The sequence below is a fragment of the Phyllostomus discolor genome, chromosome 3 (assembly GCF_004126475.2).
Source record: "Phyllostomus discolor isolate MPI-MPIP mPhyDis1 chromosome 3, mPhyDis1.pri.v3, whole genome shotgun sequence".
Classification (NCBI taxonomy): Eukaryota; Metazoa; Chordata; class Mammalia; order Chiroptera; family Phyllostomidae; genus Phyllostomus; species Phyllostomus discolor.
The window spans coordinates 191,044,854-191,066,763 of record NC_040905.2 but is presented as its reverse complement, the minus strand read 5'-3'; the positions used below and the strand labels follow the sequence as shown (position 1 = coordinate 191,066,763).

At 36.2% G+C, this 21,910-nt stretch overlaps 1 protein-coding gene across 1 annotated transcript; it reads left to right on the top strand.

Annotated features, from left to right (window-relative positions):
* Positions 1 to 9,552: 9,552 nt before the first annotated feature.
* On the top strand, positions 9,553 to 10,686 carry LOC114504280 (olfactory receptor 13C7-like). The gene has a single exon (XM_028522051.2). The coding sequence runs from the start codon at positions 9,674 to 9,676 to the stop codon at positions 10,634 to 10,636; it is 963 nt and encodes a 320-aa protein (XP_028377852.1). The 5' UTR covers positions 9,553 to 9,673; the 3' UTR covers positions 10,637 to 10,686.
* Positions 10,687 to 21,910: the final 11,224 nt, after the last annotated feature.

Here is a 21,910-nt window from a genome sequence, read left to right as displayed (position 1 = left end):
ATTATTTTAGAATTTGATTGTTGTAAATCTTCTGATACATTTCTTTGCTCACTTGTCCTTTTCTTGTATCCATCTCCCAGGAATAACAATTAAAACCCTGACTATAGATGAGTATAGAAAATTAAGTTTCATAGGGATCATTAAAATTTATTTTTAATTTCTCTTAGTAGGAGTTGTAAATAACTTATTAATAAGTTTTGTATTTTTAAAGTAGTATTAATTTTTATTCATTTTGTATGTAGACAATTGTATGGGGTAATGAAAATTTCATTTCTTTGTAATCCTTATATATCTAATTTTTCATTTTTTGAAAAAATTTGAGTTCTAGTCCAATGTTGATAGAAGTAAAAACACATTTTTTTTATCTTATTTTGAACACTAAAAGGAATATATGTTTAATATTTCATCATTAAGTATGGTACTTGCTGTAGATTTTTGATAGGTATCTTTTAGCAGGTTGAAGAAGTCTCCTTCTGTTATAATTTGCTAAGATTCAAAAAATTATAAATCCATATTGAATTTATTAATATCAGCTGGATTTTCTGCATTTCTTAAAATGGGCATGCTTTTTAAATTATGAAACTCTGCAGGAATTTCTCTAAAAGTCAGTCAAAGATTCTTTATTCACACCGTCATCATAATTATTTAATATTACTTTTTTCTGAAATATCCAAGTGATGGATCATTGTAATTTTTTTCTAGAATGCTGAACATCTAATATGTGGTGGTGGAACATGCTACAATACATGAGAAAACAAATTCATTTGTTATAGCACTAAAAATTGTGATCTTGGAGAAGAGTTAAGGATAAGGAAAAATGCTCATAATGTAATATGTGATAAAAGCAGGTTTTGTGGCATCACAATTGCATATATATATGAAGGAAACCATACCAAAATATTACTTGTGGTTTTCTTTGTCAGATTGAATTTTGAGGTATATTTTTCACACATAGTATGTAGCATGTCTTATTCCAAGATGGCATAGATACCTCTCCCTATTCTATTAAATACAGCTAAAAGTCCAGACATCTTATATACATATAAAACCATGAAAAGACTCTGAAACATGGAGAGTAAAAAAAGACCAGTAGGGGACTTTAGGACCTAAGGACCTATAAGGGAGTGGTCTCCTTGTTTTTTTTTTTCTGCCTTCTATATATTCCAGGCTGAGTACTAGGTAAGCCAACAGCTTGGAAATTAACTAATGGAAACAAAAGAATGACCCAGAAAACCTTTCTTTCTCGAGTTCTAGGGCCAGAAAAGGAGTGGTTTAGCAAGACAGAAAGTCTTATGGCAATAGTTGCCCTAGTTCAGACAAACACCAGAGAAAAATACTGCAACCCTACCTCCTCTCCTGCTCTTTCAGCTCCAGACAGGGTTTCAGAAGAGGAATAGTGGGAAGTCAGGGCTTTCACCATAGCCCAGTGATAATTAATCTTCCCACTACTGTGTCATGAAGATCATATGGGATGGAGCCTAGACTTCCATCCCATTTGGAGTGAATGAGGTAGTGGCTCCCTTTCCTAAAGGGCATCATGGTTTTAGAGGAGGCCTGCTAAAATGGAATATTTGAAGAAGATTCAGATTTGCATTGTTCTAAAATAAAAAATGTACAGATGAATATTATTCATCATACAAAGATTTGAGCATCTTATGGTAATTTGAATGATAAAAGACGATCTCTTTTATGCAACAAAAAGATGAACAGTTGTTGGAGTTCTTTGACAAGGAATTTAAAGCAACCATGGTAAAATACTTCAGTGAGCAATTTTGCACACACTTGAAACAAATGAGAAAATGGGAGGCATAAACAGATAAACTCTCAGAAAATATATAGAAAATATAAATAAGAATGAAAGGGAGACTCTGTTCGAGATGGTAGCATAAGTAAATGCAGTGCTCACATCCACCAACAACCACATCAAAATTATTAAAACTGAACTATAGAAAAACTGCCATTCAGAACCACCTGAAACCTAGCTGAATGGAAGTCCTACAACTAGGGATTTAAAGAAGGAGCTATATTGAGATTGGTAGGAGAGGCACAGACAAGGAACAGGCTGGTCCCATACCCACCTGAGGCAGATAAAAATTGAGAGGGATATCTTGGCTGCATGGGACATCCTGAGGAGTGAGGAGTCCCACCCCACACCAGGCCCCAAGCCCAGGGTTTTAGTGCCAGGAAGAGAAGTCTCTATAACTTCTGGCTGTAAAAACCAGCAGGAATTATGGCTAAGTGAGACAGAAGCTTCTGGAGTCCCAGGCAGTTCCTCTTCAAGGGTGACACTGGGACTTACTCTGACTCACTCCCTCTGTGCTCCAGCACTGGGACAGCACCTTGAAAGGCACCAGGGGAATACAGGGAGGAACTAAAGTCTTTGGCCTTAGGGTGAAAGCTGGGGGGACAGCTGTCTGTCAGACAGCAGTGCTGGGAGAAGTTCTTTTGATGAGTCCTGTCCCAACAGAGCCAGCAGGTGGGTGCCATAACTGAGGTTCCATCAACCTGGTTCACACTGTTTGTCCCACCCTGGTGATTCTTTGAGGTCCTGGCCACCCAACTGTGGGCCCACCCAAGCTGTTTCCTATGGCTTTTCCATACGAATGGCTTGTCTTCGTTCATGCTTCAGATTTTCTAAAAATTGCTCAAACAAGCAACATCTGCCCTTGGTGTGCCCTGTTCCCCTTGCTAAGTGGCCCCAGGCCTGGCACTAGTAGTAGTCATCCTTGGTTTACAGTTTGGCCTCACCTAGGCACCTCAAAGCCCAGCAAAAGTTGCAGCCATCTGCAGATTGCTTTGTAGCTCATGACACGTGGCCCCAGGCAGAACACAGGAGGTCATTGACCTTGGCTCATACCTCCCAGGAGGTGCCAGAGTCAGTGTACCCAGAGGATAGCTTCAGACCACATTGGAGCACCACCCAATCACCTCCACAATTGACACATGTAAGGGCAAACTCAGCAGGCACCAGAGCTCCGTTGAAATAAATCCTGCTCTATAGGGTTGGCCCCTGCACAGCTGATTCTTAAAGGTAGTTGGTGGTTGCACCCAGTCTTTGCAGCTAATTGACCTGGAGGTAAATCCCTCCCACTGATGTGCCAACAGTAATCAAGGCTTAAGTACTATAGGAAGGTATACACAGCCTGCCTGGGCAGGTGCACAGAAGGTGCCCAGCTCAGGTGAAGGGGGAGACTATGCCACTGGGTCCTACAGGACACCTACAACATTAGGCCACTCTACCAAGCCCAAGAGATGTGGCAGCTCTACCTAATACATAAAAAGAAAGGCAGGGAAGCTGCCAAAATGAAGAGACAAAGAAACACGTCCCTAATGAAAGAACAGAACAAAATTCCAGAAAAAAATACTAAACAAAATGGAGACAATCAATCTACTAGATGCAAAGTTCAAAACACTCTTTATGAGGATACTTGGTAAACTCAGTGAGAACTTCAAGACCATGAAAAAGAACCAGCCAAAAATTAAGATTACACTAACCAAAACAAATAATAATATACAGGGAATGAACAGTAGAATAGATGAGGATGACAAATCAGGGATTTGGAATATAAGGAAGCAAAAAACACCCAAAAAGAACAGCAGAAAGAAAAAAAGAATAAAAAAGAAATGAAGATAGGGTAAGGAGCCTTTGGAACAACTTCAAGTGTACGAACATTTGCATCATGGGGATGCTGGAAGGGAAAAAGAGAGAGCAAGAAATTGAAAACTTATTTGAAAAAAAATAATGGCAGAAAACTTCCCTAACCTGGTGAAGGAAATAGACATACAAGTCCAGGAAGCACAGGGTTCCAAACAAGAACCCAAAGAGGCCCACACCAAAACACATCATAGTTAAAATGCAAAAGGTTAAAGACAAGAAGAATGTGAGAAGCAGCAATAGAAATGCTGTTAGTTATTTACAAGTGGGCTCCCATAAGACTATCAGCTGGTTTCTCCCTAGGATCTTTGCAGCAATATTCAAAGTGTTGAAAAGCAAGTGCCTGCAACCAGGATTATTCTACTCAGCAAAGCTGTCATTTAGAATCAAAGGACAGACAGCTTCCCAGACATGAAAATACTAAATGAGTTTGTCATCACCAAACCAGTGTTATATGAACTGTTAAACAGTCTTCTTTAAGAAGAAGAAGAAAAAGAAAAGTATGAACAATAAAATGGACAATACACACACACGCATATACATACCTCAACCATTGAATCTAAAAAACAAAATAAACAAGCAGAACAGAAACCAATGCACAGGTACAGAGAATATTTTGATGGTTGCTGTATGGGAATGGGGTTGGGAGGATAGGTGAAAAAGGTGAAGGGATTAAGAAGTACAGATTGGTTGTTACAGAATGGTCATGGGGGTGTAAATACAGCAAAGGGAATATAGTCAATAATATTCTAACAACAATGTATGAGTGCATATGTGGGTATAAGATTTGTCAGGATGATCACTTTGTGAGGTATATACTGTCTAACCACTGGGGTGTACACCTGAAACCAACATAATATTGTATGCCAACTCCAATTGAAAAATTAAAATGAGTTAAATGAAAAATAAATAATAAGAGAAAAACTAACAATATATCAATTTATAAAATATGTGAATACATTTTGTTAATCAAATCGTAAAAGAATGGGTTCAGAAAATTCATTTGTGCTTTCAAAATCTGCATCATTTTTCCTGGAACTTGTATTCCATATGGAGTTAATAAGTTTTTTCCCTTTGCTCATTTTGGAAATGGAGAAAAATTTTATTTTATCTTTGTCACAAAAGAATACCTATATATTGCCATGTATAATATACACCCACATCTTTGTGCACATTACAAATAAGATTATAATATTATACCCATGGTATATAATCATTATGCCCATGTATAATGTGCATCCTTATTTTTCCCTCAAAAATTTGGGCAAAACATGCATTATACATGGCAAAATATGGTACTAATCTTTTTGCCTCCTTATTTTTCTTGCCATGGCTAGTCTTCATAAATTTTCTAAATAACTGCTATTCTTTGCACCTAAGCAAAAATTAGATTCACCATCTGTATAGCAGGCATTTTTTTTTGCAATAAATTCAATAAAAGAATGAAAAGGAAATTTTAGAACTGCAAAATACAATGATGGAATAAAAATTTCAGTGAATGGGCTCAACAGCAGAACAGAGGTGGTAGCATGCTGGCTTTCAACAGTGTTTGGTTTTCTGTTGTTTTTCTAATTTAGAGACAGAATCAAAGATCATTTTCCAACACATGTATTTTGGATGATAAATTTTCTTCTGTTCCCTGGCTTTAGCTAAATCGCTAAGTTTTTATTAGTGTCTTCATTATCATTAATTTCAAAACAGTTTTATATTTGTTGTAATTTATTCCTCACACTGTATGTTATTACGAGTACATTATGAAAATTCATAACATTTAGGGATTTTTTACATTATATTTTCTCTAAAGTTTTAGCTTAATTCTGTATGGCCAAAGACATTCAATAAATTATTTAAATTGTTTTAAAGTATTTGAGGCTTATTTTAAGACCCATTGTATATTGTAGTATTCATTCTGCTCCATATACTGAGTTTCTTATTTGGACAGTTCTGCTTTTTATCTAGTCTATCTAGTCTTACCATGTGATTCTTTTTTTTTTCTTTTTTTGGTAATTACTTCTTATTGCTTTATGCCACCAATACTCTCCCATATCTCATTAAGGGTATTTATTTTGCTCATTCAATATTTTTACTCTGTTCAATGAATTCTACCTCATATGATCTTGGGTTGTTCGTTTTATTGTCTTTTATAGTTGTTCTCACATTATTAGTCTTTATGGACTTCATTTTCCACAGGAAAGGAAAAAGTTCAGGCCCTAACTCGAGGTGGGTTCAAGGTTTGGGGATCCCTATTTGTGTATAAGCAAATCTGTTTCTTCTCCTGGAAACCACCACCTAAGGGTACATTCCTTCACCTCTGTCTAGACACGGTTCTTTCCTAAGTCCCTTTTTTTATTGATAAAAATACCCCAGGTTTTGCAGTGAGATAAGGCAGAAGGAAGGACCTCTCTAGGTAGGCTGCTTTCTGTGCCCTTACAGTGAATTGTTCAAGCTTTACCTGTTCTTAGTTCTGTGCAAATCTCATGTTACATTGTCTGCCTTAGTTAGTGAGGGTTAGAGGAGGGTCAAGTGTAATTTCCCCATGGCGATGCAGTAAATAAAGAAGAATTAGACTCAAAACTATTCAATCAATATCTTGTCAGTGGTTACATTCTGCTTCCTTGGGTCTCTTCTAGCTTCAATCTGTTCTTCAGAGTGGTGCATTTTAAATCTCATCTCTATAGCATTTCCATGTTTGAGTGAGGAGGAAGTCAGAAGATTATGTTAGATTGCTCTTTCCAGAACTGGAAATATATTACTTTCATAATAAGTTTTTTATTGAATGATTAGATTAAAAAGTTAATAGTTCCTGGAACAAGGTCTCAATTAGTAAAAACTGAATGAATGAAATCAGAAGGGGAGAAGATGAGGTAATAGACTAGGGCTTGGGAATGTTGAAGAACAGTAGTCAATCGTGTGTCTCAATAAGTTCTTCCTAGTTGTGTCTTCCTACCATTTTTTGCCCTAGAAAAGGACAGAAGGTTGAAGCTATAGGTGATATTTATGTGGTGGGTGGGTACATTTGAGACAACAATATATAATCATGTATCTACTAGAATGGCTTAGGGAAATACACTAAATATTCTTCTCTCTTCCTCATTTAAAAATTCTAAAATAGTACTGTCTCATGGGGTTGTTGTGAGCAGTACTGCCCAGACACTGGGGCTTTGGGAATGGCCAGAACTGGCAGTGATGCTGGGTGGGGCAATGCAGGCTTGCACTGGGGTCCATGTAAGTCCTGGTTGCAGCAGGTTAGGGTTGCCATGTAAGCAAATAAAAATAGATGACACTCAGTTAAATTTGAATTATTCCTAAGTGCCTTTGCATATGTACACTGGGATAAAAGAAAATATTGCATAGGAAATACTTATACTAAAAATTACTTGTTGTTTATCTGAAATAAATTATAAGTATCTATATCACGTACTGCTTTAATTTCATTTCTGTAATTATTTGGCTCTACTCTAACATTTCTTTGTTATACATAATTTGCCCATAAAACTTCTTGCAGTTACATTTGCAATGTAATATAGCTTTACTATGGCCAAATCAAAACTATTTAATTCCTTTGTCCACTGAACATTCATTAAGGAGAAAACATGTTCAACATTTGCATTATGAGCCAGTATACTGAAAACGTATTTGCATAAAGTTAGAAACTCTGAGAATTGCTCTTCAAATTTGATTTGTTGAAGCACATAATACCATTTTTCATGGCATAAGTTGCTTTCCTATGTTCAGCATTATGATACATCTTTTGCTCAAAAACTTTTGACAAATGTTGTCCCCTGACAATAGCAAGTGCTATTGTGAAATTTTATTCCATTCTTTTTAACAGCACACATGATGATTTGGACTATTTTAATGCTGAAGAATATTTTATAATATCCCTGTATAATGATTTAATTCTTCAAGATTTGACATTGATTTCAAAAGATAGTCATGACAAGGGTCATGAGGATTATCCACTTTAAGTCAGAAGTTCCTTTATTGTTCTAAGTACAGTTTGCTTGTCCCATGGAAATCATTGATGTGGTCTGCTCCATGTTGTCTCAAGCCAGTGTGGGCCTGACTGAAGGACAGGTTGGGTAAGTCTGGGGCATTGTGTGTGTGCAGGGTGGGGCAAAACTAGGTCTACAGTTGTTCATATAGAAAATACAATAATTCACAAATAATAATAATACAAGAATCAACTCTGTTTTGTGAACTCACAACTGTAAACCTACTATTGCCACATCCTCTATTTGAACAGAGGACATGAGTGAGAACAGTTAAAGTGGCTGTGCATATGACTGGCTGCTTTAGGGAGACCAGTGACAACAGAATGAAGCTTATGGGTTCTGAGACTGCAGGGTATAGAGATCAAAATAAAGGTGATTAGCAAATAATTTTATTAAGAACAAAGCATCATTTTTTACTCATGTGTCACAGATTACTATTGCATCTCTCCATCAGATATAGTCAATTTTAATTTCCATGTCTTGAAATTCCATTTTACCAGGGTTGTAGTTTTAACTCTGTTCTTCCCAGGGAATGTAAAGTCAGAAGAATTATTTCTGTTTTGTGAGTTACACTTCAATTAAATTGTATTAGCAACTTTGTTTTAATTGCTGCTAAGGGATTTCATCTCCAAAGTACTAGAAAGTTTCTAAATTCTGTTCAATCCACATTGTGAACTTTAAATTGCTTTTGGGATTTAGGAACATCCTCAAAGCAGCAAAAACTTCAAGTTGCTTTGGTGTTCTGTTGGCTGGTTCTTTAAAGGAGCCTCTCATAGTGAAATGACTGTAAAGAGCCTGACTTTCATCTTTACTGGAAGTCTGTTCTATTTTGCCACTGGTAAATTATTATTATTTTTAACAATGGTAATGGTAGCTACTTGATGTTAATGAAAACTAAAGCAGATAGTTCTTTTAGTTATCATACTGAACTTATTGGGATGGGATTTATGAGACTAGCAATCTCATAAAATAGTAGGACTTCTGTTTCTGGCATTCTAATATGGAAATATTCTATATTCCAGTGAAGTGGGATGCAAATAATTATAACATTGCTAATGCTAATAATACTTTGAGTGACTTTATCATGGGTGATCTGGATATCCAGGGAGAGGAGGGCCAGCTGAGCAGCTGTTGGAGTGGAGGGAGCTGATTTCTGTGTAAGGTGAAGATAACATGTGCTTTCTCATACTTGGCAGTGAAAGAGTAAATTCCCTGTCACTTAAATCCTTAGTTTATACATTAACTTATGGTTTAGCTCTAGACTGAGACATATCCATTAGAGTTTTTCTGTGATCAACTTGTCATTCATTAATATGTATGAGCTAGGATAGTTACCTAAATGTTCCAATTTTGTACAGAAAAAACAATTTTATCTAAAAATGTTTTCTTTTACAAACATCACTGATGCATCTAGTTAATGCTCTTAAGATATTGCAGGTATACATTTTCCCCAAATTAGAAATAACCAAAAGTTCTCTTTTCTAAAAATGTATCTTTTTGATTTGTTCTCTTAGTCACAAAACTTTTGTAAAACCAAAGTTGTTACCATTGAAGCAGGATTTGTATAGACCATTGTGTGTGTATGTATATGCTGAAGACCAGTGATTTTTGTTAAGGCTAACATATTAGTTGTGGAGGAAATTATATATATATCCCCATTAATATTTTATATATTTTAGATTTTTTTGGTCAAAATGTTATGGTGATACCGCATTCAAAATAATTTCAAATTCATAATGTAAGTAACATACATAATTCTAACCCAGTTGTGTGTGTTCTGAATCTTTTTTTAACACAGACTTTTTTTTTGAGCTAGAATCTCTTTTATGAGATCTAAAAGTCTAACTGATCTTAGCTTAGAAGATTGTAACATTCTTATTCTATCTGTGTATCCAGTTATAGGTCCATATTACCTAGAGGGAAACCACTGAAGAATGCACACAACTCTTATGAACACCTCTTTAACAGATCCACATGTACTCTGGATGCTGCAGAATTCCTTTTGGTGAAAGAAAATATTAACATGGGAAAGACCAATCAGTCTTATGTGACAGAATTTGTCCTTTTGGGGCTTTCCGGCTACCCAGAGCTTGAGGCCATTTACTTTGCTCTGGTCCTTTATATGTACCTGGTGATCCTGCTGGGAAATGGAATCATCATCGTTGTCAGTGTCTGTGACTCCCACCTGCACACCCCCATGTACTTCTTCCTCAGTAACTTGTCGTTCTTGGACATTTGCTACACCAGTTCTTCTATTCCCCTATTTCTCAGCAGCTTCTTAACTTCAAAGAAAACCATTTCCTTCTCTGGATGTGGAGTGCAAATGTTTCTTTCCTTTGCTATGGGAGCCACAGAGTGTGTCCTCCTGAGCATGATGGCATTTGACCGCTATGTGGCCATCTGTAACCCTCTGAGATACCCCATCATCATGAGCAAGGCTTCATATGTGCCCATGGCTGCTGGGTCCTGGATTGCAGGGAGCGTCAATTCTGTGCTGCAAACGTCTCTTGCAATGCGGCTTCCTTTCTGTGGGGATAATGTCATCAATCATTTTACTTGTGAAATCTTGGCTGTCTTAAAATTGGCCTGTGCTGATATCTCCATAAATGTTATTAGTATGGTTGTTGCTAATATGATTTTTCTTGTTGTCCCAGTACTTTTCATCTTTGTTTCTTATGTTTTAATTATCTCCACCATCCTAAGGATCCCTTCTGCGGAAGGAAGGCGCAAAGCCTTCTCCACTTGCTCTGCCCACCTAGCAGTGGTGATCATATTCTATGGAACCATCCTCTTCATGTATGCAAAACCCAAAGCTAAAGACTCTTCTGGTGCAGACAAAGTCCAAGTCACAGACAAAATCATCTCTCTCTTCTATGGAGTCGTGACACCTATGCTTAATCCTCTCATCTATAGTTTGAGGAACAAAGATGTGAAGGCAGCTGTGAAGAACATACTGTGTCGGAAATGCTCTTCAGAGGGAATGTGAATGCTATTTTTATTTAAAAAAATTCTTTTACTCTGAATGCAGGACTAGTTCTTACCTGAAGTCTCCAAAATAAAAATAAATGTTAGTGACACCGTGAATCCCTGAAACCTCTTTTTCTGTTCCTGGTATTTAAAGGTGAGAGAAATCTAGGGCCTACATTTTCCCTTTATGACTAGATTAAGGAGAAAGGGGACAGAAATTTATGGGTAAAAGGATTGTCATCCAAACCACTCACCTTCCCATGGATAACAGATTTTAGTTCAGGAATGATGAGTTCTATAATTTTATGTAAAAGGAAATATTATTTTACTAGCTGAACTTATTTTCGATGTAAATCAGTTTTCCAGTCTCATATCTTTTTTTTTTTTTTAAGAAGTAGAAAGTGCCTTGTTAAGGGGCAGAGTATTATATGAACTCAACATTAAATAATTCATAATGAGACTGGTAGTCTTTGATCACTTAGAGGGAAAGGGTGAGCGCTTTAGGGTGTTAGGTGCCTGACCTTATGTATATGTCATAGAGAGACAAGAGTAGCAAAATGAAGCTATTTCTTACTAGGGTTGATTTTCTTTTTGCTACAAACTGGCAAGCGCACCTCTCTTCAGAGATGTCTGAGGTAATGTGAGAATTGGTGCAGACAACCCAGCTAATAGGGAAATTTGGTCTATCTTGAGTTTCAATAGATGAGCTGTGGTATCTTTGAGTGAAAAAACATTGTTACTGATAAATGACTCAAAAAAAGTACTTGATTTCTAAAGAAATTGGTTGCATGGTTCTCTACAAACATTGTGATAATGGGCTTAGAGTGTCACACATTAAATATTTTTTCAGTTATGTGAATTTCCTGTAGAATATTAGCTTTCCATTCATTCAGTTAGTTGTTTATATCTTATTTCAGTTACACAATCAACCAGTATTTACTGATTACCTATTTTGTCTCAGGCAATGTGCTATTGGGGATATCAAAACACTAAATAAAATAGAAACAAAAACCAAAACATTATGAAAGAGATCACAGTCTTGTGGAGCACAGACTGACACATAAATTCAGGACAAAAATATTAAAGGATATTCATAACATCTTCCTCTCCCTTACCTTCTAAGCTGACTATTTTGCTTTCATAGTATGCCGAGTCTTTATTGGGCTGAACGGAGTAATGGATGGACTTGGAGTAGTTTAAATGGTATAAACTGAAAGGGCTTGGTCCGTCTCTAAGACACAAATAAAAGAGGATAATGAGAAAGAGGAGATCATACAATGAGGAAGAAAGATTTGCATATTAGAGATTTCAAAGGTAGATATGGGAGATATCTAAATAGCTACTGGAAAAATAGAGGAAAAGAAAAATTGGCCAACTGGGAAGATTTGATGCTGGTGATTCTTTCTCGGTGTCTTTTAAAAATCTCAGTAAAGATGTGTACTATCTTTTAAGAAATTTGGTGATGTATTTTGTTTGCTTTGCAGTCTCACCATGCTGACACTGGCCATAAAATTGGTTAACTTAAGTGGGTCACAATTATAATTCAGTGTCTTAAGAACTATAATAGGCGAATACGTAAATTTTCCCTAGAAGGGGGAATTCTGGGATGGGAAAGGGCTATTTTTGCTTGACTGAACTGGGAAACACAATTCTCCCCATGGTGCAGAGGAAATTCTTGTGCAGAAGAAATTTTCAGACAGATAATAAAACATGTATATTGCCTTACCCCTAAGAATGCACTAACACTAACGGTTTGGATTGATTGAGTTTAGGTTGTTTTGTTGGTGTAGTAATAGGGGAAAAGATTGGAAAGGCAGCCTAGAGCCAAATTGTGGGGGCTTCAGATGCTAAGCTGTCAATGTCTCAATATAGTTTTGAAGTGGCCACCCTCTACTCTCTGGGGCTTAGGAGGATGCATTAGGGCTACCACACAGATTAGCACATTCCAAGAAGTCACATCTCTGATACCCCTAACTCTCTACCTGGCTCTGCTTTTGTCTGTCTTATATGCCCCAGGGTTCCACAGAATATTTTATTTGGAAAAAAGTATTCTGTTGCTAGGAAAAGTTTTAAAATACTAAGGTGGGCAATGGAATTCAGTAAGGGTTATAAGAAAGAAATTGGTGCTTTTGGATTGGTGTTTTAGAAAGATTATTTTGGCACTGGGGAGGATAAAGTGCTATACCTCTTGCTGATAAGTTCTCAGAGCTGTTTCATATTTCTTGGCTAGCCACTGCCTTCATCTTGTCTTCTTTCCTGTACGCTTCCGGTACTGAGACCTACCCAGTTCTTTAGAGTTTCTGTTCTCTTCCTGACTGGTTGTGGAATAGTTTCTCAAATAACTTTCATAATCCTTTGGTTTAAAGTTTCACTGTAATTAATAGAGGCAACAGAGAATAAAAAGAAAGTAACATGAATGAGAACATTCTACAGGATTAGGAAATCTAGGCATTACCAGAATTGGCTTTGATATATAGATATTGACTATATATATTCACCTCTGCATCTTTCCTAGGACTTCAAGTTATTTTTCTTTAGTGGGAGATCTTTTCAGCACCTAAGTCTAAGAGAAAAAAAATGCCTCCAACACTTGGGAGGCTATTTTACTTTATGTTAGTGGAGGGTGGTATTGTTTAAACACTTCTTGTGGTGCAGAGAGTCAATTTGACTGCTGGATGTTAGCTTTTTCCTTGATTCTTTCCTTATGTTTTTGTTCCTTCTTTCTAAAGTTAGGTTTAGGTACTTAATGTATGTTCTTATGTCACTGACTAATCCCAACACCCTCTACCATTTTCCCCTTAGCTGTTCAGTATTCACATTGCTCTGCATGTATTCATTTGTGCCCACAAATATATATAATTTAAGGAGACCTGGAGTGAAATAATATGACTTTGGACAATTTCTAAATTCACTCATTGTCTGAAATTCAGTTTCATCATTATTAAAATCCAACTTGAATCACTTGGTCAATGTGAAGTGGTAGGCTAGTGAAATCCTTTATGTAAACATAGTGGAAAACCTTAAAATACTGGAAAAATGAGACATATTAAATTATAACTTTACTTATTTATTTTTAATAGCAGGGACTAGATCCTTCATTTCTTCTGCGTTCCACTATAATCTAGTATTATACCATAGTTTATGTGTTTTTAGGTCTATAACACAAGCCCCATAAGTATCACACACCTTGTTTAGTTGATTGATTTACAAAAATTGGCTGAGTACACTAAATTTAGAATATATTAATACTAGTGAAGCAGTGCATTTATCATGCTATGGTTAATGTAAAGATGAAATATCTGAAATATCTGCTTCTAGTCCATTCCTCTCTTGATCAGACAAAATGAAGCCTGACCTCCAGAGTTCATCCCCTTTAGCCACCTCATCCTCTTCCATCGCCTCCTGCGAATGCTCCCTCCTTTCTTGTGCCATGTTCAATTGTAAACATCCAGGGATCCACAATGAACAAATTAGGAAAGTAAGTGATGAGATATAAAGTAATATTTAAATAATGCAGAATTAACACATGCTATTTATAAGGTAATAAATATATATACTAGTATAAGATTATATATATACACTATTTTAAAGTAGCTTACTGTTTCATTTAGATACAGATACCCAGGAATTCTTGCTTAGTGTCCTTATTTTTAAGAATCAGAGAACAAATGAGGAAGGCTGTACATGGGTAAGGCATTATTATTTAATTAATGCATACTGATAAATACTATCTGGTTTGCTAAGTGTCTCATATATATTATCTTTTAAAATTGTTTTTATTAATTGATAATAATAGGTAGTGTTAATAGGTGTTGCCTTTCTTTTTTAAATTTGTGATTACTTCCCCCTTTTCTTCAACACTCTGTGTGTGTCTTTTAGGGGTTGAAGATTCAGTGCTGGGTATGCTATTGTCCCTACTCTCAAGGATCAGTTCCATATGGCCTTTAAGGTAGATGAGAAATTGTAGGCTTATATAAAAGTCACATAGGTCATAAATGGCAGCTAAGACTTAAGTCCATTGTCTGTCTCTGCTTCCTATATAAATTCCATAATATGTTTGAGGAGTAAGGTAAATATCAAGAGATATGTCAGGAGGACAAGAAAAATGGTGATACATTCTTTAAAAGGGAGAAAAAGGTTGCCTATTAATGATGTATAATTTTTCTGAAGGAGAATCACAATTTAGATTTTGACTTTTGATTTTAAATCAGGATATTTTTGTTTGTGCTACAAACTGAATTTCCTTTGTGGCAAAAAAAAAAAAATTTTTTTCTTTTGCACAGCATTTCAACAATATTCTTTAGAAATCACCACCATATATGTAGAGTTAATTTAAAATTGTTTTTAAAAGTACAACCTGAGCCTTAGCTGGTGTGGCTCAGTGGATTGAGTGCCAACCTGTAAACCTAAAGGTCACTGGTTTGATTCCCAGTCAGGGCATCTGGTTTGATTTCCAGTCAGTACCTGGGTTGTGAGCCTGCTCCTCAGTTGAGGGTGTGCAAGAGGCAACTGATTGATGTCTCTCACATATTGATGTTTCTGTATCTCCCTTCCCCTCTTTCTAAAAATAAATAAATAAAATCTTAAAAAAATAAAATCTGAGTTAATAGTTCAGAATTGGAGCAGATATATAAAATCAGAGGAGCAATGATATCTTAAAAAATGCCACTATATATTACAACTCAATAGTCATTCAAAGGAGAAGTTTTTATGATCTCTTCTGTATCTTTTATTCATTCCTTTATCTTCCATTACTTTAAAGATTAGCTGCTATTTTCCAAAAGTATTTGGAATTTTTGTTTGGGAGATGACATATTATTTAAAATATATTTACCTTGTTTCCCTGTGTCATATTTCAGATATATGGACCTCAATTTTTACTGTTCCCTTTCCATTTTAATTAATTTATTAATTTAACAAAATGAGTGCCCAGTATTTTTTATTAATTGGCACTCAGTTTTCATACAGAGAACAATGAGCCATGGTTTTGCCATTGGTGAGATTTCAGAAGCTAACACATGGTTATAGCATAGAAGAAAATTGCTGTAGGAGGTAAGGGTTAGGGTAGCACGGAGGAGGTAGCATTAAATTATATATATATATATATTTTTTTTATATATATAAATATATATGTGTTATATATATATTTTTGGAAATGCTTAATTTCAAATATTCTTTTGTCTTGTTCCCATAAGCTTACTTGTGTTTCTTAAGACTACTTAGCCCTACATTTTTATGAGATTACAGTCATTTTTAGAAAGTGATATAATTGGACTCCAAGCTCTTGAGATTTCTTCTAACTCTGAAACTGTGAGTCAACATATGACCTTCTTTTGTTCTGTTTATGTTTAAAACCCATGTCCCAAAATATGTGAGCTTTTTTCATGCAATTGAACTCTCAAAGATGTCAGTTTCTTATAATTTTCTCCAGAAACAGGGCCTATTCATTAATTTTCATAGCTCCAGGCATGTACCTCCTTGCTCCTCAGGCTATAGATGATAGAATTGAGCATGGGGATGACTGTCCCACAGAACCAGGTAATCAGTTTGTCTGAAGTCATGTCTTTGGACTTCAGCTTTATGTACAAAAAGAAGATTGTCCCATAAGACACAATCAACACTGTTATGTGGTCTGAGCTCATAGAAGAGGCTTTATTTTCCCCTCTTCAGCTAAATTGATTCTCAGTATGGCACAGATCATGAAAATATAGGAAACAGAAATGATCACTAATGATAATGGACCAAATGAAAATAATACATTACCCCACATTATTACACTGTCATTCAAGAAAATAGCTGTTGCAGGCCAGCTTTATTAAAGTAAATGTCTTACAAAAGCTATTAATGTACTAAAGTTTGAGAGACTCTCTACTAGATCAGTGGTTCTCATGCTTGATTGAATATTAAAATCAGCCGGTGCCTAATTGTGTTGGAAAAGTTCACTCATAGTGAAAAAAAAGTAAAGTCTGAAAGACACCTGTCCAAGGCGGACCTACACAGGGCCCATAGACATATGAAAGGATGCTCAGCACCACTAGCCATCGGAGAGATGTAAATTAAAACCACAATGAGATACCACTTCACACAGGTCAGAATGGCCATTATAAACAAATCAACAAATAACAAGTGCTGTCTAGATTGTGGAAAAAAGGGAACTCTAGTACACTGTTGATGGGAATGCAGACTGGTGCAGCCACTGTGGAAAACAGTATGGAATTTTCTCAGAAAACTAAAAACGGAACTGCCTTTTGACCCAGCAATACCACTGCTGGGATTATACCCTAAGAATTCTGAAACACCAATTCAAAAGAACCTATGCACCTCAATGTTCATAGCAGCACAATGCCCATCAGTAAATGAGTGGATCAAAAAAAGAAACTATGGTACATTTACACGGTGGAATACTACACAGGAGAAAGAAAGAAGGAGCTCCTACCCTTTGCAACAGCATGGATGGATCTAGAGGGCCTTATGCTAAGTGAAATAAGCCAGGTAGTAAAAGACAAATACCATATGATCTCACCCATAAGTGGAACCTAATCAACAAAACAAACAAGCAAGCAAAATATAATCAGAGACATTGAAATAAAGAACAAACTGACAGTAACCAGAGGGGAGGTGGGTAAGAATAATGGGGGAGAAGGGAAGGGTCATTAAAGAACATGTATTAAAGGACACCATGGGCAAAGCCAAAGGGGGGTAGGATAGAGGGTGGGAAGTGAAGATGGCTGGAGTGGGGGGAGTGGTTGGGGGAAAATGGAGACAACTGTACTTGAACAACAATAAAACAAAAAGACAGAAAAAATAAATTGTTTAAGCAATTTCTTTAGGCCTGGAGATTACACATTGGGTCTGAGTTGAACTGCATGCCCATTAGAGCATTTTATATGTCCTAGGTGATGACATAACAGATAACTATAGCTTAAAAAATTATTTTTGTGTGGGGCCTTATTTAACTTATAAAATTATCACCCATGTTCTAGCATTAATGAAATAGGTTGAAAAAAGTAGCAACTAAAACTTCTCTGCCAAGAAAAGTAAAGGCATAATTTCATTTGCTTGAAACATCGTTCTGCTGTGACTTAATTGGGTGCTTCACTTATGCAATGCTGGATAAAGGATTTTAAGGATCCCCTGTGACTTATGGTGAAGAAAGGAAGACATGGGTAAAGAGCTCTGTTCTTGGGAAAAGAGTCTAGAAAACTGTCTGGGAAGCAATTCCTTGTCATCAGGTCACTGAATTTCATGAACAATGATGTTAAAGACCCAATTTTAACTTGTTTCCTATTCATTTTGTAATTTTTTCCCCATACTTTTAGACCTCAGCAAAAATCTATTTTGTCTGGATTAGTGGTCTTATGGTGAACAAACTGCACTCATTACTTGGGTGAAGCAGTTCAAGAAAAGGCAAGCACTGCCTGTAGAAGTATTGGGTTGGCCAAAGTAGTGCTTAGTTGTCTTTAACTTCATTTGAAACAATTTTGTTAGATTGTATTGTGACAGCTGTCATATTAGCATGCATTAAAAAAACTTACCAAAATTGGTAAATTTTTGTGTAGCCATTTTAATATTGAAGATAGAAGAAAATATGGAATATTTTTGGTATATTATGCTTTATTATTTCAAGGAAGGTAAAAACAAAACTGAAATGCAAAGAAAGATTTGTGCTGTGACTGATTGAATGTGTCAAAAGTAGTTTGCCAAGTTTCATGTTGGATGTTCTCACTGGACGATGCTCCATAGTCAGGTAGACCAGTTGAAGTTGATAGCAATCAAACTGAGACATTAACTGAGAATAATCAATGTTATACCATGTGGGAGATAGCCAGCATACTCAAAATATCCAACTCAATAAAGTTATTGGTGAAAATAAAAACTTTGTCTTTCTAACAGGAAAAAAAACCCCTAAACAGAACTGTTGGCCAAATAGAATATGACTGAGCGCATGTCCTAATTGTTTAAATTAGATAGGTGGTTGTTACCAGATAGACACAGGCCTGGAGTGCTCTGCCTCAGGCTGTAGCATGTGGGTTCCTGACTTCATACAGGAAAGCTTTCACAGAACAAGTTCAGGTGATTTTGAGAATACATTTATTAAGGCTGGGGACAGTGAAACAAAGGAAAGACTTAGCGTAGGAGACGTAAAAGGAGAGTGCCTAGGTGAGGCTGCTTTGGCTCCCTAGACAAGTTATAGGAAAGAAGTGAGCACAACCAGGCTGCTATTAGCTCACCTGGAAGTCAGAGAAAAAGCCGGCCCCCTGGAGACAGGATTAGGGGGTAAGCCTGGGTCCAGCTGCCACTGCCCACTGCTCCCTTGGCTGCAAGACTCCTTAAGACCCGTAGAGTTCAAAAGGATATAAAAAGTTCATGTCCAACAAGGGGCAAGGGCATGCTCTAGAGTGAGCCCACACTGAGTCTTTGTTCTGAGGGTTTTTAATCTTTTTTTCCTGCAGGTTAGAATCTTAGGGGATGGTTTCAGCAGTATATTCATCAGCTTTCCAGCTACATTTTTAATATGCTGATGTGTTAAAATGAGTGCATAGGTTTTGGAAATATGTTTTGGTCTGTTATACCAAAGAATATCTTTGGTCTGTCTGGTTTTACTTTTATCTTGGGTCTGTCTGGTTTTTAATGGGACTTTTTGTTTTTTGTTCCCAACTTCATCTGTCCTTGGGTTTAGCTGGTACAAATGACATTAATTGGGTCTCTGTTCTCTATGTCCCAGACCAGGGTGATCACTGGTTAGGGAGAAGAGGTATAAACCATTCACTCTCAAGTGTCCTTGGTTAGGGGAGATAAGTTCTTGGGATTCACACAGCTGTCTATAAGTTGCTCAAACTGTTTGGCCTTGTTTAATTTTTTGTCTCAGTTTCCCCATTCCACTTACCCATGAACTTTCTTAGCTTCTTACTATCCTGCTTCTTGGTGATTTTATGCCAATTAATCTGGGTGATAGGTCTGTCTGTTTAGGTGAATTCTTTGGAGATGCATATAGTATGGAGTGGGACTGAGTTACAAATTAGGTTGTACAGTTACAATAAGGAAACCAAATACTTTGATACCTTCTATGTTTTCATTATATAGTTTCAAAATTTTGAATTTATTGTGAATTTCAAAATGCCACTCATTCACATAAGCACATATAAATTCTGAGCTTGAGTCAAATGAAATAATTTTCCCTTATTTTGTAAAATAAAACCCTTTTGTCTTTTCTCACTAATTTAATTCAAATTAAATATCAATATGTATAGAATTCTTAAAACAAAGTCTAGAACCTTATATATTTTTATTCTTATTCTTCTTACTAATAACTAAGACTTAGGATAGGTTAATGAGGTATTTCTACTATATTACCAATAAAGTATGGTAAAATGAACAAAATTCTGGACAAACCAATTAGAATATGTTTGGGTTGAGGATTGCAACAGTGTCTGATAATAGACTGAGAATAGGAGAAGATACATCCTCAAGACTTCTGATTGGTTATTTGAAATATAGTAATGGATCCAGTATAATTAAGTCTTTAGGGGATTATTTTTAAATTTTCAAAAGTTTTGAACACCTTTCCCCTGAAGCAATTTAAAGTTGTGGCTTGCAAAATTGCATAAGTCCCTGAGAGCAAGAAATATTTAAATGGCTTTCCTGAGCCTGCAGAAGATTCTTTAGAGCATTTCCTGGGTCTTCAGAATGGGGCAGTATTTCCACCTGGGCTTGAAGAGCTAATGAAATTGTCCATATTCTCAAATATTCATTTTCCTCTTACTTTGAACTAGCATAACCAAAATACTATATACTTCCTTTGTAATCAATCATATTTGGTAGTATTATATAGGCTTTAAAACAATTTTGAAATCGTACCTTTGCTATCAATGTTTTCCAGAAAACGAGTCCTGTGACACTGTCTTTTCAGTGATAACATCTTCAGAAGTTCAACCTCACAGAAAATTTCATTCAAAAGCCTGCAAATAGAAGAACAAGGCAAAACAATCTTCTGTGTGTTGCAACCTAGGAGGTGAGTGAACCCTCCATTTAGATGTAATTGCTGCAAACATACCAATAACACAAATCCAAGGGATGTCAGGCCAATGAACTGAGTTGATATAGGATATATGTTTTGGGATATAATATATCTTACCGCAGAGAGTCTACAGAGAATAGGACTAAAAAATTTCTGAGTGGATTTTCTTGTATATATTTAGAAAATGAAGAAAAATAGAACAAATATGACCAAAAAAGTAATTTGAAATATAAAGTAGTTTAAATGTCAAAAAAGATGGCTATATAGGTGTAGAATTTATCTTACAGAAAATAAAGGTTCATTTAGTCAGAATATAGTTCACTGGTCCTTAGTACAAGTGCCTACATGTCTGATGGTGTCATTTCTCACTGGTCCAGCGAGGTTGCTGTACAATAGGCAGCAGATTTGTACTCTTGATCCAGAACATAAAGTAGGCTGGTGTCACCAAAACTTGGATTCTGTAAAAATTTACCTCACAGCACCAATCCATTTCTATTTGGTTCAGTTAGCAAATGCTTGTCCAGTACCAATCACAGCAGACAGTCCCTGTCCCGGCGCCTCTCCACTGGGAGTGCTGTTTGAAAACTTCATTACTTGTTTTTGAATACGTCTTTTGATCAGTGTAAAAAGGAAATAAAAAAGAGCGATGAGTTCTTAGCTAATAGGAAAGAATTTGACTTTCACTGTTATGTTTGCATGAGTCTTGGAAATTGTTTTGAGTGTGTTTAATTCTTTTCGTTGGTGGTGGCGGTAATGTATTTCTATGGTAACTGAGGTATAATATTTGTCAGACTTTAACTCTAACATTTAGATGAATGAATTTAAATAGCCCCTCTTTAAAATAATGCCAACCTGTGAGTTCATTGTTTTAAGTGGCACTGGCCTCTGCTATACTGTACTTGTATAATGCTCCTCATTGCAAAGTGAATAGAGTTTGGTATAATGTGCACCCATGTCATACCATATGTGATGAAAATTATTGGTTGGGTAAGAAGAGACCAGATATTGGAACAAGTCTGACTGTGAAAATTTAAAGGTACTCTTGTAAGAGCATGAAACTGGGACCCACAATGTAAAAGGCCTTGAAAAAAGAAAAAGTCGAGGGAAGATGAAGGAAACCAAACAGTGCTTACCATGTGCTAGGTGCTTTCCAGGCGTTTTATTTACCCTTCCGAGAGCACTTGATAATGCTATTAAAATCCTCTGTTAAATGTAAGGATACTGAGATACAGAAGTTACGCAAATTGCCCAAGGTCACAAAGCTAGCTACTGGCC